This window comes from Staurois parvus, unplaced genomic scaffold, assembly GCF_062004578.1.
Source record: "Staurois parvus isolate SC_StPar_1 unplaced genomic scaffold, SC_StPar_1.0 ptg000842l, whole genome shotgun sequence".
Lineage (NCBI taxonomy): Eukaryota > Metazoa > Chordata > Amphibia > Anura > Ranidae > Staurois > Staurois parvus.
The window spans coordinates 507,464-525,240 of record NW_028318638.1 but is presented as its reverse complement, the minus strand read 5'-3'; the positions used below and the strand labels follow the sequence as shown (position 1 = coordinate 525,240).

Below are 17,777 nucleotides of genomic sequence, written 5' to 3'. Positions count from 1 at the left end.
CTGCTCCAGTTGCTGTTAGTGGCTACATCTATAGGCTTGGCCTCTCGATTCCTCCCATGCAGGCCAAGGCAGAGAGCAGAGCCTTCCCTCTATTTATTGATAGCACAGAGGAGAGGAAAGAGGTTAGAAAATGCCCAGGAAAACGCTGAGCTTAGCTTAACCCCTTCCCATTCAGGTAACCAAAAGAAACAAAATAACTCCAACCCGTAAGCACCTGCTTATAGGCTAATCACCAGACACCAGAAGTGTCACATCAAGTGAATTACACGTCCCTCCAAAACCCCAAGATTACCTGTAACAACTACACACTTCCTGCCAACTCTTCTGCTGAGTTAACCCTTAGTGGTGGCCCACTGTTCCTTCCTCTTCACCCCCATATGTGCCTTACAGGTACACCATGTGCTCCCATGTACCCCTTTGAACAACTTCAGACCAGGCATGAATCAGTCGAACAGACTTTACTGGACAACTGGGTAATACAGTCCAACAATGACATAGAGTTCATTCCTAAATAGCTAGTCCCAGAGGAAAGAGGTTAGAAAATGCCCGGGAAAATGCTGAGACTAGCTTAACCCTTCCCATCCGGGTAACCAAAAGAAACAAACTAACGCCAACCTGTAAGCACCTGCTTATAGGCCAATCACCAGACACCAGAAGTGTCACATCAAGTGAATTACACATCCCTCCAAAACCCAAGGTTACCTGTAGCAACTACACACTTCCTGCCAACTCTTCTGCTGAGTTAACCCTTAGTGGTGGCCCACCGTTCCTTCCTCTTCACCCCGATATGTGCCATACAGGCCCTTTTCTTCAGGTACATAATGTGCCCCCATGTACCCCTTTGAATGACTTCAGACCAGGCATGAATCAGTCGAACAGACTTTACTGGACAACTGGGTAATACAGTCCAACAATAACATACAGTTCATTCCTAACTAGCTAGTCCCAGAGGAAAGAGGTGAGAAAATGCCCGGGAAACCGCTGAGCCTAGCCCAACCCCTTCCCATCCAGGCAACCAAAAGAAACTAACTCCAACCTGTAAGCACCTGCTTACAGGCCAATCACCAGGAACCAGAGGTATCACATCAAGTGAATTACACGTCCCTCCAAAACCCCAAGGTTATCTCTGTAGCAACTACATATTCCCTGCCAACTCTTCTGCTGAGTCAACCCTTAGTGGTGACCCAACGTTCCTTCCTTTTCACTCCCATATGTGTCTTGCAGGCCCTTTTCTTCAGGTACACCATGTGCCCCCATGTACCCCTTTGAATGACTTCAGACCAGGCATGAATCAGTCGAACAGACTTTACTGGACAACTGGGTAATACAGTCCAACAATAACATACAGTTCATTCCTAACTAGCTAGTCCCAGAGGAAAGAGGTTAGAAAATGCTGAGCCTAGCTTAACCCCTTCACATTCAGGCAACCAAAAGAAACGAACAAACTCCAACCTGTAAGCACCTGCTTACAGGCCAATCACCAGGAACCAAAGGTATCACATCAAGTGAATTACACGTCCCTCCAAAACCCAAATGACCACCTGTTATTGTAACAAAGGATTGATCAACTTTACAAATGCCTACATTAAGCTCTTGCCCCCTAATACAGTACAACCGTATATTGTAAACTTCCACCATAAAATATAAAAAAAATATAGGTGCCTTCATACCAGATAACAAAAAAAAAACTTTGTACAAGAGTTAAAGGTGTGATTAGTGTGTCCACATATTTTTAAAGGTCTCCTTGACCTCTGTATTCCTCATACTGTAGATGAATGGATTCAACAGTGGAGTTACAGCCGTATAGACAATTGGAACAGTCCTGTCTATGTTTGGAGAGTGGGCAGTTGGTGGCCTCATATACATGAACATGATGGTCCCATAGTAGATGGTAACCACAGCGAGGTGGGAAGCGCAAGTCGAGAAGGTCTTATACCTACCTTGCAAGCTACGAATCTTTAATATTGAGGAGATGATCTGAGTATAAGAAACCAAAGTCAGAATGAAGGAACACATGACAATGATCCCTGCCGAGATATATATAACTATTACATTGATTCTTGTATCACTGCAGGACATTTGTAAGAATGGAGGTATCTCGCAGAAATAATGGTCAATGTGGTTGGACCAGCACAATGGCAGGCGCAAAGTAGGGACCACAAGAATAAAAGAGTTCAGGAATCCCACAATCCATGCCATGCTAGCTAACCCAACACAAAACTTCTTGTTCATTATGATGTTATAGTGCAAGGGTCTGCAAATGGCGACAAATCTGTCATAGGCCATGACCGCCAGTAAGATGGACTCACATGCACCCATGGCTAGATGGATGTACATTTGAACAGCACAGTCCAGCAAAGAGATACTTCTGTCTTTAGATAAGGTGTTGATCAGCATTTTGGGCACGACGCTGGAGGAGAAGCAGATGTCTATGATGGAAAGATTACTCAGAAAAAAATACATGGGGGTCTGAAGAGTTGGGTTGATCCTCACCACTAGAATCAAAAGAAGATTTCCCGATAATGTGATTATATATATCATGAGGAACATGAGGAAGCAGAAGACTTGGAGATAAAGGCCGTCACACATGCCAAGGAGGATAAACATGGTTTGAGACGTCTGGTTTGCGGTTTCCATAATATTCAGCTGGAGTCTGCTAAAAAAATTATAAATATATTAATTTATAGTTACATAGTTAGTCTGGCTGAAAAAAAAAACAAAAGTCCATCCAGTTCAACCATTAAAAATAAAAAAGTTACGATCCTACACCCACAGTTGATCCAGAGGAAGGCAAAATAAAAACCAGCAAAGCATGATCCAATTTGCTCCTTCAGATGAAAAAATTCCTTCCTGATCCCCCGAGAGGCAATCGGATATTCCCTGGATCAACTTTACCTATAAATGTTATATCCTGTTATATTCTGTGTATCCAAGAAAGAATCCAGGACATTCCTACAGCAATCCACTGAGCTGGCCAGAACCAACTCTTGAGGGAGTCTATTTCACATTTTCACAGCTCTCACTGTGAGGAAACCTTTCCTTTTTCTGAGTATGTTTAATTAAACTACTTTTATGAATACATCTCTGTCTTATATGTTGGCCCCTTCCTACTGAGTGTTTCTGGGTAAGCTCCAAGGCTTCCCACATGGAAGAAAAATATATTTTGAATATACCGTATTTTAGAAATATTCTTCCAAAATATATTGACATATATTTGAATTACTACAATTTTGGCCATATTCTATATATATATATATATATATATATATATATATATATACATACACTGCATGTTGAAATGAGTTTTTTATATATTACAAAATATATAAAACATATTTTTTAAAAAATATATTTTTTAAATATATTCTTCAGATTTTTGTTAACGTATAAAAAAGTCATTTTAACATATATTTTTACATATATTTGTAAATGCATTCCAAAAGTGTAGATTAAATGTATTTTTAAAGACATATACTATATATATATATATATATATATATATATATATATATATATATATATATATATAAATATATATATACATTTAATCAGAATGTTTGGAATGCAGTTACAAATACATGTAAAAATATATGTTAAAATGACTTTTTTATATGTTAAAAAAAATCTATAGAATATATTTAAAAAACATATATTTAAAAAAATATTTTTCATATATTTTGTTATTTATAGAAAGACGCATTTCAACATGCAGTATATATATTTTATACATTTTGGCAGTATTCAATACATTTCAGTATATATATATATATATATATTGAAATGTATTGAATACTGCCAAAATGTAAGTGTTTCAAATATATGTCAATATATTTGGGAAGAATATTTTTTAAATATATTTCAAATATATTTTTCTTCTATGTGGGTTAGCATTGATTGTTAATTTGGTCTTAAGATTCCACACTGCCTAAAGTTCTCTGGTGTTTAGTATTTTCTACAATTGTCTCCTTTTCATTCCTCAACGACCTTTAAAAGACAGTTGCAAACACAAAGATGAATACATCTCCTAGACTGTAAGCTCCCAGGATCAGGGCCCACCTATCCCTCTTGTATTGAACTGTATTGTTGCTGTATTGTCTCCCGTAATATTGTAAAGTGCTGAGCAAACTGTTGGCGCTATACAAATCCTGTATAATAATAATAAATGAAACACATATAGATTTTTCTTTACCTATCTAAAGAGCCGTAAAGTGATGCATATGCTTCTGAGGTCCACCCACTCTTAATGGCCAAAGGTTTGTGGATACCTGGTTATCAAATCTGCATGAACTTGTTGGAATGCATTTACAAATATATGTAAAAATATGTTAAAATTACTTTTTTATATGTTAAAAAAAATCTGAAGAATATATTAAAATATATATATATATTTTTTAAAGTTTTTTTTTTTAATATATTCTTCAGATTTTTTTAACATGTAAAAAAGTAATTTTAACATATATTTTGACATATACTTGTAAATGCATTCCAAAAATGTAGATTTGTATTTTTAAAGACATACAGTATATTTGAAATGTGTTTTTAAAATAAATATGTTTCATATATTTTGTAATAAAAACGCATTTCAACATGCACTATATATATATGTATGTATTTATTGAAATACATTTTGAAATATATTGAATATGGCCCAAATTGTAGCATTTCAAACATATAATTTTTTAAAAATATGTTTAATATATTTTATAATAAAAACAAATTTCAACATGCAGTATATATATATATGTGTATATTGAAATATATTGAATATGGCCCAAATTGTAGCATCTCAAATATATGGCGATATCATTTTTAAAAATATGTTTCATATATTTTGTAATTAAAATGCATTTCAACATGCAGTATATATATATTTATTGAAATATATTTTGAAATATATTGAATATGGCCCAAAATGTAGCATTTCAAATATATGGCAATATAATTTTTAAAAATATGTTTCATATATTTTGAAATAAAAACGCATTTCAACATGCAGTGTGTATATATATATATATATATATTGAAATATATTTTGAAATATATAGAATATGGCCCAAATTGTAGCGTTTCAAACATATAATTTTTAAAAATATATTTCATATATTTTGTAATAAAAACGCATGTCAACATGCAATATATATATATATATATATATATATATATATATATTGAAATATATTGAATATGGCCCAAACTGTAGCATTTCAAATATATGGCAATATCATTTTTAAAAATATGTTTCATATATTTTGTAATAAAAACGCATTTCAACATGCAGTATATATATATATATTTAAAAATATTGAATACGGCCAAAATTGTATCATTTCAAATATATGGCAATATATTTGGGAAGAATATTTGAAAAATACATTTCAAATATATTTTTCTTCCATGTGGGTAGGGCTGCCCTGGGTCGCACAACTGTGTCTACATACCAATTTGATGAATGTCAGAACACATATACATGCATAGTGAAAAAAAATCAGAATTATTGCCCTGCCTGTCAGTGCCATTCCAGTGGTCTGAGGTTTCCCTGGAGCTGTCCCTGGATGCTGAGAGGGTCCTGTGAGAGAGAATGGAGTTGCCTTGTATGCTGACCGTGTGCCAGATGATTCCACCATCCTTACCTGTACCCAGATGACCACAATGGGATGATATGTATACATGCACTTTAATTTTGCGCTTCTGGTGAGTGCAATCATATTACCGGTTTCAATCACTGATTTCACCAACACGGATCACTTGAATTTTGGACTTTATTTATCTTGCTGCTTTTATGTCATTATTCATCATACACTAAAGTCACTTTATATTTATTTATTCATTATCACTTGTGTATATGTCATTAGATGACGGTTCACTATGTACCTACTGAACACCTAGAGCACTAATAAGCGCCCACGTTAGATATATTTTTTGTTTTTTTCCACGCTGCATTTTTTTTATATATATGACTGTATAGAGGGTAAGAGGTTTCACCTTTAATGCCAGCAGCTAGACAACCAAGCGCTCACTTTTACCTCTTGTATTCATATATATATATTTATTGAAATATATTGAATACGGCCAAAATTGTAGTATTTCAAATAATTGTCAATATATTTGGGAAAAATATTTTTTAAATATATTTTTCTTCCATGTGGGTTATTAGAGAAGCCAATTAAGTATTTCGTTAAATAAAATAGGAAAAACTGCAAAACAAAAACTGTAATCAAGTAGTATAACATTTACGATTTATTTGAGATGACAATTAAAAATTCAGTGAAATAAAATAGGAAAAAGTTTTAAAAATAATCAGTATTCATGTAGCATAATATTTATGATTTATTAGTCATACAGACTAAATCTAACCATATTCAGTGAAATAAAATAATAGAAAAATGTAAAATAAAATATCAATAATTAAGTAGTATAATATTTCTGACCTTGAGATGCAAAATAAATATTCAATTAAATAAAATAGGAAAAACTGCAAAACAAAAACTGTAATCAAGTAGTATAACATTTACAATTTATTTGAGATGCAAAATAAATATTCAGTGAAATAAAATAGGAAAAAAGTTTTTAAAATAATCAATATTCATGTAGCATAATATTTATGATTTATTAGTCATACAGACTAAATGTAAACATTTTCAGTTAAATTAAATAGCAAAAAATAAACATTAAAAGAAAATAATTGTCAAGTAATATAACATTTTGATTTCAAGGAATTTAATGATATTATGTTTCATGTTCTCAGCATTTTTACATTAGAACATCAATTGACAAACTTAACTTCAATAGATTTTTTGTTTTTTATTTCCATGAACAGTTACCTGAACTGAAATGATAATTTTTTCCTTTCATCCCATTTGAAGTTTTCCCTGAAATGTGACCCTTGTGCGCACCAAACAAATGGTAATAATGAAATAGTATTTTATATATTAAGTGGTAATTATATTTTTGCATTCTCCGTAATAAATACTCCTCCTATTACAATTATAGCAGGTCTCTGGGCTATAGCGAGTTCTTGAATTCACAAACCTGTTATAATTAATTAACCAGGGAAAATAAAATAATGATCAGTGCTTTTTAATTACAGAAAGAGCATAAAAATATTCCCATTGTATTTAACAAATCCAATTAAATATTCAGATAAATAAAATAGGAAAAAAGTAAAAAAAATAATCAATATTCATGTAGCATAATATTTATGATTTATTAGTCATACAGACTAAATGTAAACATTTAAAGTTAAATAAAATAGCAAAAAATAAACATTAAAAGAAAATAATTGTCAAGTAATATAACATTTTGATTTCAAGGAATTTAGGTGTCCGTTTGTGAACCAGAGGTAATAGATCGCTGCTCAGTTCTCCGGCATTCTCGGAGAACAAAGTTCTCCTGTGAATGCAGTTTATGAAGCAGTTCTCCGAACGAAGGGAGAACGGCTTCCAAACGCTGGATAACGGTCTACAAACTCTGAAAAACGGCTCATTTTACTATAATCTCTCCAGATTATAGTAAAAGACCAGTTTACTAAGCAGAGGTAAATTATCTCTGCTTAGTTTTCGGTCCCTCTGATTCTCCAGCTCTGGGCTGGAGAATCTGGAGGGAGAACACAGATCTCCAGAGAAGGGCTGACAGGATCTCCTAAGTGTTATAAACTGTGAATGACCAGAGAATAGCTGAGATCTGTTGAATCGCAGCTATTCTCTGTGTCATAAAAGGACACCTTAATGATATTATGTTTCATGTTCTCTGCATTTTTACATTAAAACATCAATTGACAAACTTAACTTCAATAGATTTTTTTTAGTATTTCCATGAACAGTTACCTGAACTGAAATGAACATTTTTTCCTTTCATCCCATTTGAAGTTTTCACTGAAATTTGACCCTTGTGCGCACCAAACAAATGGTAATAATGAAATAGTATTTTATATATTAAGTGGTAATTATATTTTTTCATTCTCCATAATAAATACTGCTCCCATTACAATTATAACAGGTCTCTGGGCTATAGCGAGTTCTTGAATTCACAAACCTGTTATAATTAATTAACCAGGGAAAATAAAATAATGATCAATGCCTTTTAAAGTTTAATTACACAAAGAACATAAAAATATTCCCATTGTATTTGTTAACAAATCCAATTAAATATTCAGATAACTAAAATAGGAAAAACTGCAAAACAAAAACTGTAATCAAGTAGTATAACATTTACGATTTATTTGAGATGCAAATTAAATATTCAGTGAAATAAAATAGGAAAAAAGTTACAAAATAATCAATATTCATGTAGCACAATATTTATGATTTATTAGTCATACAGACTAAAGCTAACCATATTCAGTGAAATAAAATAATAGAAAAATGTAAAATAAAATATCAGTAATTAAGTAGTATAATATTTCTGACCTTGAGATGCAAAATAAATATTCAATTAAATAAAATAGGAAAAACTGCAAAACAAAAACTGTAATCAAGTAATATAACATTTACAATTTATTTGAGATGCAAATTAAATATTCAGTGAAATAAAATAGGAAAAAAGTAAAAAAAATAACCAATATTCATGTAGCATAATATTTATGATTTATTAGTCATACAGAATAAATGTAAACATTTTCAAATAAATAAAATAGCAAAAAAATAAACATTAAAAGAAAATAATTGTCAAGTAATATAACATTTTGATTTCGAGGAATTTAATGATATTATGTTTCATGTTCTCTGCATTTTTACATTAAAACATCAATTGACAAACTTAACTTCAATAGATTTTTTTTTGTATTTCCATGAACAGTTACCTGAACTGAAATGATATTTTTTACCTTTCATCCCGTTTGAAGTTTTCCCTGAAATGTGACCCTTGTGCGCACCAAACAAATGGTAATAATGAAATAGTATTTTATATATTAAGTGGTAATTATATTTTTTCATTCTCCATAATAAATACTGCTCCCATGACAATTATAACAGGTCTCTGGGCTATAGCGAGTTCTTGAATTCACAAACCTGTTATAATTAATTAACCAGGGAAAATAAAATAATGATCAATGCCTTTTAAAGTTTAATTACACAAAGAACATAAAAATATTCCCATTGTATTTGTTAACAAATCCAATTAAATATTCAGATAACTAAAATAGGAAAAACTGCAAAACAAAAACTGTAATCAAGTAGTATAACATTTACAATTTATTTGAGATGCAAATTAAATATTCAGTGAAATAAAATAGGAAAAAAGTTACAAAATAATCAATATTCATGTAGCACAATATTTATGATTTATTAGTCATACAGACTAAAGCTAACCATATTCAGTGAAATAAAATAATAGAAAAATGTAAAATAAAATATCAGTAATTAAGTAGTATAATATTTCTGACCTTGAGATGAAAATTAAATATTTAGTTAAATAAAATAGGAAAAACTGCAAAACAAAAACTGTAATCAAGTAGTATAACATTTACGATTTATTTGAGATACAAAAAAAAATATTCGGTGAAATAAAATTGTATTTGTTAACAAATCCAAAGTACAATAAAGTTGTGGAAAACACTGTCTCCAATTGTGCCCAATATTGTATGGAAAGGACTGAAAGTTCAGCTATAGGCATTGGCATATCCTCTTCTGGACAAGGAGGGAGGGGCAGAGCAGAACAGACCAGGGGCGGACTGACAACTTATAAGGCCCCCGGGCAATAGGGGATCATGGGGCCCCTATGTCCTTGCCCAAACTTAAAAAAGCCGATGAAAATGGTACCAGGGGCATCTCATGGGGCCCCCTACTGACCCCGGGCCTTCGGGCAGTGCCCGAATTTCCAAATGGTCAGTCCGCCCCTGGAACAGACTGTCAACTACCTCCAGATTTGTAGAACCCACACTAACCAATCTCCAGGACAGGGGCGGACTGACAACTCATGGGGCCCCCGGGGCAATAGGGGATCATGGGGCCCCTCTGTGTCCTTGCCCAAACTCAAAAAAGCCTATGAAAAGGTACCAGGGGCATCTCATGGGGCCCCCTACTGACCCCGGGCCCTTGGGCAGTGCCCGAATTTCCAAATGGTCAGTCCGCCCCTGCTCCAGGATTGACTTGAACCTCTAGATCAGTAGGGTCCCTCCAGAGGTTCCCAGGGTCCTTGAACTGTGGCTGATTGACCTTCCATTTAATGGTGCCTCCATAATTCCAGGGCCATGACCTCCCATTTAATGGTGCCTCCATAATTCCAGGGCCACCTGGCAAAGTCAACGTCATGACGCCAATCATATTTTTACCAATTTGTATTCTTCCCACTGATGACCAATGTAAGGGGCATTTTTCCCCGTGGACCCTGATCAAATGCTTTTAGCAAGGGTTCTCCATTTTCAAGGGTTCCTCTAAGCTAGAAACATTGAGAAAGGCTGCTCTATAAAAAGCTCAGAGACTGCTCAAGGCCAGAAGGGATGTAACTTTACCCATGGCACAGAACGTCATGGCGTAAAAAGCAAATGTTCAAATCTCAACCGGAAAGTTGAATACTTTGAGAAACGGTGGTGCCTAGGGTGAAACATGTCAGAATAGAACGTGTTGTCTACTCTAAAGTTGACTTCCAGGTGTGACTTTTTCACATAGTTACCTTGGACCAGCCGGGACCCTTGTAAGTATACATACACTATATTTCCAAAAGTATTGGGCCTGCCCCCCAAATCATTGGATTCAGGTGTTCCAATCGCCTCCATGGCCACTATACTTCCAAAAGTATTTGTGTCAGGAGGGGAAATTTGGGGGAGGGGGGATTTGTGCTATGATGGGGTATTGGGGGAGGGGAATTTGTACTAGTAGGAATTATTGGGGGGCATTTGTGTTTGAAGGGAAAATTTGGGGGGTGAGGATTTGTGCTAGGAGGGGTGGTGGCGGATTTGTACTAGATAGGGATTATTGGGGGAAAGTAAGGAAATTTGGGGGGGGGGGTTGTACTAGTAGGAATTATTGGGGGGCATTTGTGTTTGGAGGGGAAATGTGGGGGATGAGGATTTGTGCTAGGAGGGGTGGGGGCGGATTTGTACTAGATAGGGATTATTTGGGGAAAGTAGGGAAATTTTGGGGGGGGGATTTATGTTTGAAGGGAAAATTTGGGGGATGAGGATTTTGGGGGGCATTTGTGTTTGAAGGGAAAATTTGGGGGATGAGGATTTGTGCTAGGAGGGGTGGTGGCGGATTTGTACTAGATAGGGATTATTGGGGGAAAGTAAGGAAATTTGGGGGGGGGGGGTTGTACTAGTAGGAATTATTGGGGGGCATTTGTGTTAGGAGGGGAAATTTGGGGGAAGAGGATTTGTGCTAGGAGGGTGGGGGGCGGATTTGTACTAGATAAGGATTATTGGGGCGAAGTAGGGAAATTTTGGGGGGGGATTTGTACTAGTAGGGATCATGGGGGGGATTTGTGTTAGGAGGGGAATTTTGGGGGAAGAGGATTTGTGCTAGGAGGGTGGGGGGCGGATTTGTACTAGATAGGGATTATTGGGGGAAAGTAGGGAAATTTTGGAGGGGGGGATTTGTACTAGTGTGGGTTATTGAGGGGTATTTGTGTTAGGAGGGGAAATTTGGGGGAAGAGGATTTGTGCTAGGAGAGGGATTTGGGGGGGGGGTGTTAGAAAAAGGTGATATAATAGAGGGAAGAGTGGATTTTTGGTAGGAGGGGACCTCTTTTTTTGGGGGGGAGGGGTTTGTACTAGTAGGGATTATTGGGGGGTATTTGTGCTAGGAGGGGAAATTTGTGGGAGGGGGATGTGTGCTAGGATGGGGGATTGGGGAGGGGGAATTTGTGCAAAGAGGAATGGGAATTGTGCTAGGGGCATATGGGGAGAGAGTGGATTTGAGCTGGGGGGGTGGGGGTGCAATGTTTTTGCTGGGGGGAGGGTTATAGAAGGGGAGTACTGGAAGGAGGGGTGATTTATGCGAAGGGAGCAAGCATGCAAATTAGTGCTTGATTTTTTTTTTTGTGGGGGTAGATTTTTTCTGACGCATAATGCTCAGAAAGGCCCCAAATAATGCGAATCATCCAATTGTATTTCCATAAACTCTCTACATTAACATGTAACATTTTGCATTTGTAATGTGAATAGCCGGCTACCAGTTGAGCTAAATGAGGGAATATTCTATAGCCTAAGGCCCCTTCCACACGGGCGTTCCATATGTCCGTTTTTCATCTGTCCGTTTACAGTTGAAAACAGACCCCCATGTATTTCTATGGACTTTTTTTTCTTCTGCAAAAAAACCCGGAACAGATGAAAAATGGATGTCAACAGATTAAACGGATGTAAATGGATGAAAACGGATGAAAAACAGATGAAAAAACGGATGTAAATGGATAAAAACAGATGTAAACGGATGAAAAATGGATGAAAAAACAGATGTAATTGGATCAAAACGGATGTAAATAAATGTAAAACGGATGTAAATGGATTAAAACAGATGTAAACGGATTAAAACGGATGTAAATGGATGAAAAATGGATAAAAAAATGATGTAAACAGATCAAAACGGATGTAAACGGATCCAAACAGATCCAAACAGATGTAAACGGATGAAAACAGATGTAAGCGGATGTAAACAGATGAAAAACGTCTGTAACTGGATCAAAACGGATGTAAACGGATGAAAAACTGATAAAAAAAACAGATGTAAACAGATCAAAACGGATTAAAAAACGGATGTAAATGAATCAAAACAGATGTAAACGGATGAAAAAAACGGATAAAGAACGGATCGAAACGGATGTAAATAGATGAAAAACGTCTGTAAGTGGATCAAAACTGATCAAAACGGATGTAAACAGATGAAAAACAGTTGGAAAAAAACGGATGTACATGGATCAAAACAGATGTAAATGAATGAAAAACAGATTTTAAAAAACTGATGTAATGTAAACGGATCAAAACGGATGTAAATGGATCAAACGGATGTAAGCAGATAAAAATCAGATCAAAAAACGGATGTAAACGGATCAAAATGGATGTAAATGTATGAAAAATTTATGAAAAACGGATGTAAATGGATCAAAATGGATGTAAACAGATCAAAACGGATGTAAACAGATCAAAAACAGATGAAAAAATGGATGTAAACGGATCAAAATGGATGTAAATGGATGAAAAACGGATAAAAAAAAGGATGTACATGGAAGTAAATGGATCAAAATGGATGTAAATAGATGAAAAACGGATGTATATGGATAAAAACAGATGTAAACAGATCAAAACAGATGTAAACAGATCAAAAACATGAAAAAATGAATGTAAATGGATCAAAATGGATGCAAATGGATGAAAAACGGATGTAAATGGATCGAAATGGATGTAAACAAATCAAAACGGATGTAAACATCAAAAACAGATAAAAAAACGGATGTAAATGGATGAAAAACGTATGAAAAATGGATATAAATGGATCAAAATGGATGTAAATAGATGAAATACATATGAAAAACGGATGTAAGTGGATCAAAACGGATGTAAATGGATGAAAAATGGATGTAGATGGATCAAAACGGATGTAAACGGATCAAAATTGATGTAAACGGATGAAAAACATGAAAAACGGATGTAAGTGGATCAAAACAGATGTAAACAGATGAAAAACAGATGAAAAAACTGATGTAAACGTATCAAAACGGATGAAAACCAGATGTAAACGCATCCGCTTGTTCTTTGAAAAACCATGACTGAGCTGAAGAAAAAAACAGAACATCCGTGTCAAAGGACCCTAATAGGACACTTTGGGGTTGATTTACTAAAGGAGAATAGACTGTGCACTTTACAAAGTGCAGCGCCTCCAGAGCTTAGTAAATGAGCAGGAGCTCTGCTGACATCTATCATCCAATCATGTGCGAACAAAAATGCTGTTTTTTTTTTTTTCTTCATTTTCCTTGCACATGATTGGGTGTTCTTGGCAAAGTGAATCTTTACCTCATTTACAAAGCTCTGGAGCAACTTCTCTTGCAAAGTGCACAGTCTGTTTGCCTTTAGTAAATCAACCCCATAGCATCATATGATATTGTAGGTGCAATATCTCTAAAATCCACTAGATGGCAACCATCCTAAATCATTACAATACAGAGTATTGTATTAGACATGTAATATCCTAAAAATTCACAAGATGGCGCAAGAACACCGTCTAAATTCATCACACTGCAAAGGGGTTGGTTTACTAAAGGAAAAAAGTGCAGTTGCTCCAGAGCTTAGTAAATTTATTTATTTCAGGTACTTATATAGTGCCGTCAATTTACGCAGCGCTTTACATATATATTGTACATTCACATCAGTCCCCAACCCTCAAGGGGCGTACAATCTAAGGTCCCCAACCCTCAAGGGGCGTACAATCTAAGGTCCCCAACCCTCAAGGGGCGTACAATCTAAGGTCCCCAACCCTCAAGGGGCGTACAATCTAAGGTCCCTAACCCTCAAGGGGCGTACAATCTAAGGTCCCTAACCCTCAAGGGGCGTACAATCTAAGGTCCTTAACCCTCAAGGGGCGTACAATCCAAGGTCCTTAACCCTCAAGGGGCGTACAATCTAAGGTCCCTAACCCTCAAGGGGCGTACAATCTAAGGTCCCTAACCCTCAAGGGGCGTACAATATAAGGTCCCTAACCCTCAAGGGGAGTACAATCTAAGGTCCCTAACCCTCAAGGGGTTTACAATCTAAGGTCCCTAACCCTCAAGGGGAGTACAATCTAAGGTCCCTAACCCTCAAGGGGTTTACAATCTAAGGTCCCTAACCCTCAAGGGGAGTACAATCTAAGGTCCCTAACCCTCAAGGGGTTTACAATCTAAGGTCCCTAACCCTCAAGGGGCATACAATCTAAGGTCCCTAACCCTCAAGGGGTGTACAATCTAAGGTCCCTAACCCTCAAGGGGAGTACAATCTAAGGTCCCTAACCCTCAAGGGGAGTACAATCTAAGGTCCCTAACTCACATCCATACATACACATACTAGGGACAATTTAGACAGGAGCCAATTCACCTACCAGCATGTCTTTGGAGTGTGGGAGGAAACCGGAGTACCCAGAGGAAACCCACACAGGCACAGGGAGAACATGCGAACTCCAGGCAGGTGGTGCCGTGGCTGCGATTCGAACCAATGACCCTAGTACTGCCAGGCGGAAGTGCTAACCATTTAGCCACTGTGCTGCCAAATAGGCAGAAGCTCTGCTGACTTCCACCAGCCAATCATGTGCAGTTTTTTCTTTTTTGTTTTTTTTTCCTTTCACGTGATTGGGTATTCTTTGCAAAGACAATGGGGGGGGGGGGGTGAGGGGGGTGAGGGGTTATGTTTGTACAAGTTTTATAACAGAAAGTAGAAAATATGGGGTTTTTTTTCAAAATTTTCAGGTTCTTTTTCCATTTATACAATAAAAAATAAAAATCCCAGTGGTGACCAAATAACACCAAAAGAAAGCTCTAGTTGTGTGAAGAAAAATTATATACTGTAAATATCACTTGGGTACAGCATTGCATGACAGGGCAATTCCTATTTTTGCTGGTGGTCCTGATCAAAAGCCCCCTCTCTCCTCATCGGCTCACTGGCTGTGATGTAAGTGGCTTCCCGCTGCTGTCTCAGCCAATGAGGAGGGAGAGACCTGGGAAATTCAAGGATCTTGTGCATAGCACTGGATAAGTACTAGTGTGTGTGTGTGTGTGTGGGGGGGGGGGGGATTGCACACAGAATGTATGAAAATTTAAAAAAACCTTCAGCCTTTACAACCACTTTACATAAAAGACAGCTTTTTTGGCATGATCGGTCATATTTTCAATCTCAGTGCCAAAATTTCACGATTTCTGCAAAATTTTGAGCACAACTGTGTATCATAATTTGTAAACACTATAAATTTCACACAACCCAATGAATATACATTTATTAAGGTTTTTTTTTTTTTTTTTAACCAAAGACATGCAGCAAAATACATTTTGGCCTAAACTTATGAAGAAATTATTTTATTTTTTTTTATCGTATAAGTTTTATAACAGAAAGTAGAAAATGTTTTTTTTTTTCAAAATTTTCTTTTTTTTTTTTTAAAAAAACCGAACACTGACCACCAATGTAAGGGACATTCTTTCCACTGAGCACCCATGAAAGGAGCATATTTTCACTGGCCACCAATGTAAGGGGGCATTCTTCCCACTGGCCACCAACGTAAGGAGATGTTCTTCCCGCTGACCACCAATGTAAGGAGACGTTCTTCCCACTGACCACCAATGTAAGGAGATGCTCTTCCTACTGACCTCCAATGTAAGGGACATTCTTCCCACTGACCACCAATGTAAGGAGATGTTCTTCCCGCTGACCACCAATGTAAGGAGACGTTCTTCCCACTGGCCACCAACGTAAGGAGATGTTCTTCCCGCTGACCACCAATGTAAGGAGACGTTCTTCCCACTGACCACCAATGTAAGGAGATGCTCTTCCTACTGACCTCCAATGTAAGGGACATTCTTCCCACTGACCACCAATGTAAGGGACATTCTTCCCACTGATCACCAATGTTAGGGACATTCTTCCCACTGACCACCAATGTAAGGGGCATGCTTCCCACAGACCACCAATGTAAGGGACATTCTTCCCACTGACCACCAATGTAAGGGGCATGCTTCCCACTGACCACCAATGTTAGGGACATTCTTCCCACTGACCACCAATGTAAGGGACATTCTTCCCACTGACCACCAATGTAAGGGGGCATTCTTCCCACTGACCATCAATGTAAGGGACATTCTTCCCACTGACCACCAATGTAAGGGACATTCTTCCTACTGACCACCAATGTTAGGGGCATTCTTCCCACTGACCACCAATGTAAGGGACATTCTTCCCACTGACCACCAATGTAAGGGACATTCTTCCTACTGACCACCAATGTAAGGAGCATTCTTCCCACAGACCACCAATGTAAGGGACATTCTTCCCACTGACCACCAATGTAAGGGACATTCTTCCTACTGACCACCAATGTAAGGAGCATTCTTCCCACTGACCACCAATGTAAGGGACATTCTTCCCACTGATCATCACACTAAAGTACAGTGAGCTGTAGATACTAAAAAAAGCTTAACAATGGCTGGTCTACAGCCTCCCCCTGGGAAAATGTACGTGCCTCCCATTCTAAATTTGGATTCTACAGCCTCGTGACACATAGTTCTGTGGCTGTGCCAAGCCCCTTCATTCTCTGAGAAGTTCTGAGTGGACAATGACCAGGCCTGTCCACTGACACGGAGAATCCCACATGGAGGAGAAACATGGAGTGTGTCTATGGGAATCTGTGGCCATTCAGCCAAATGAGAATTTGCAAGGTCAGGCACTTATGTTGGATGAGAAGACCTGGTTTAAAACTGGCATTCCAATTCATCCCAAGGGTTGTTCAGTAGGGTTGAGGTCAGAGTTCTGTGAAGGACACTCAGGTTCCCCCCAGGGGCGGACTGACAACTCATGGGGCCCCCGGGAAATAGCGGATCATGGGGCCCCTGTGTCCTTGCCCAAACTCAAAAAAAGCCTATGAAAAAGGTACCAGGGGCATCTCATGGGGCCCCCTACTGACCCCGGGCTCTCGGGCAGTGCCCAAGTTTCCAAATGGTCAGTCCGCCCCTGGTTCCCCCACATTAAATTGGTCAAACCATGTCTTTATGAGGCTGGCCACCATTTATGAGGTGAGGTACTGATGTTGGATGAGAAAACCTGGCTCACAAATTATGTTCCGATTCATCCCAAGGGTTGTTCAGTAGGGTTGAGGTCAGGGTTCTGTGAAGGACAC

The 17,777-nt window shown here is 37.2% G+C and overlaps 1 protein-coding gene across 1 annotated transcript; it reads right to left on the bottom strand.

Annotated features, from left to right (window-relative positions):
* Nucleotides 1-1,713: 1,713 nt before the first annotated feature.
* Nucleotides 1,714-2,643, bottom strand: LOC149443609 (olfactory receptor 2B6-like). Its single transcript, XM_089655475.1, has one exon. It carries the CDS (start codon nucleotides 2,635-2,637, stop codon nucleotides 1,714-1,716), a length of 924 nt encoding a protein of 307 aa, XP_089511601.1. The 5' UTR covers nucleotides 2,638-2,643.
* Between the last annotated feature and the right edge of the window lie 15,134 nt (nucleotides 2,644-17,777).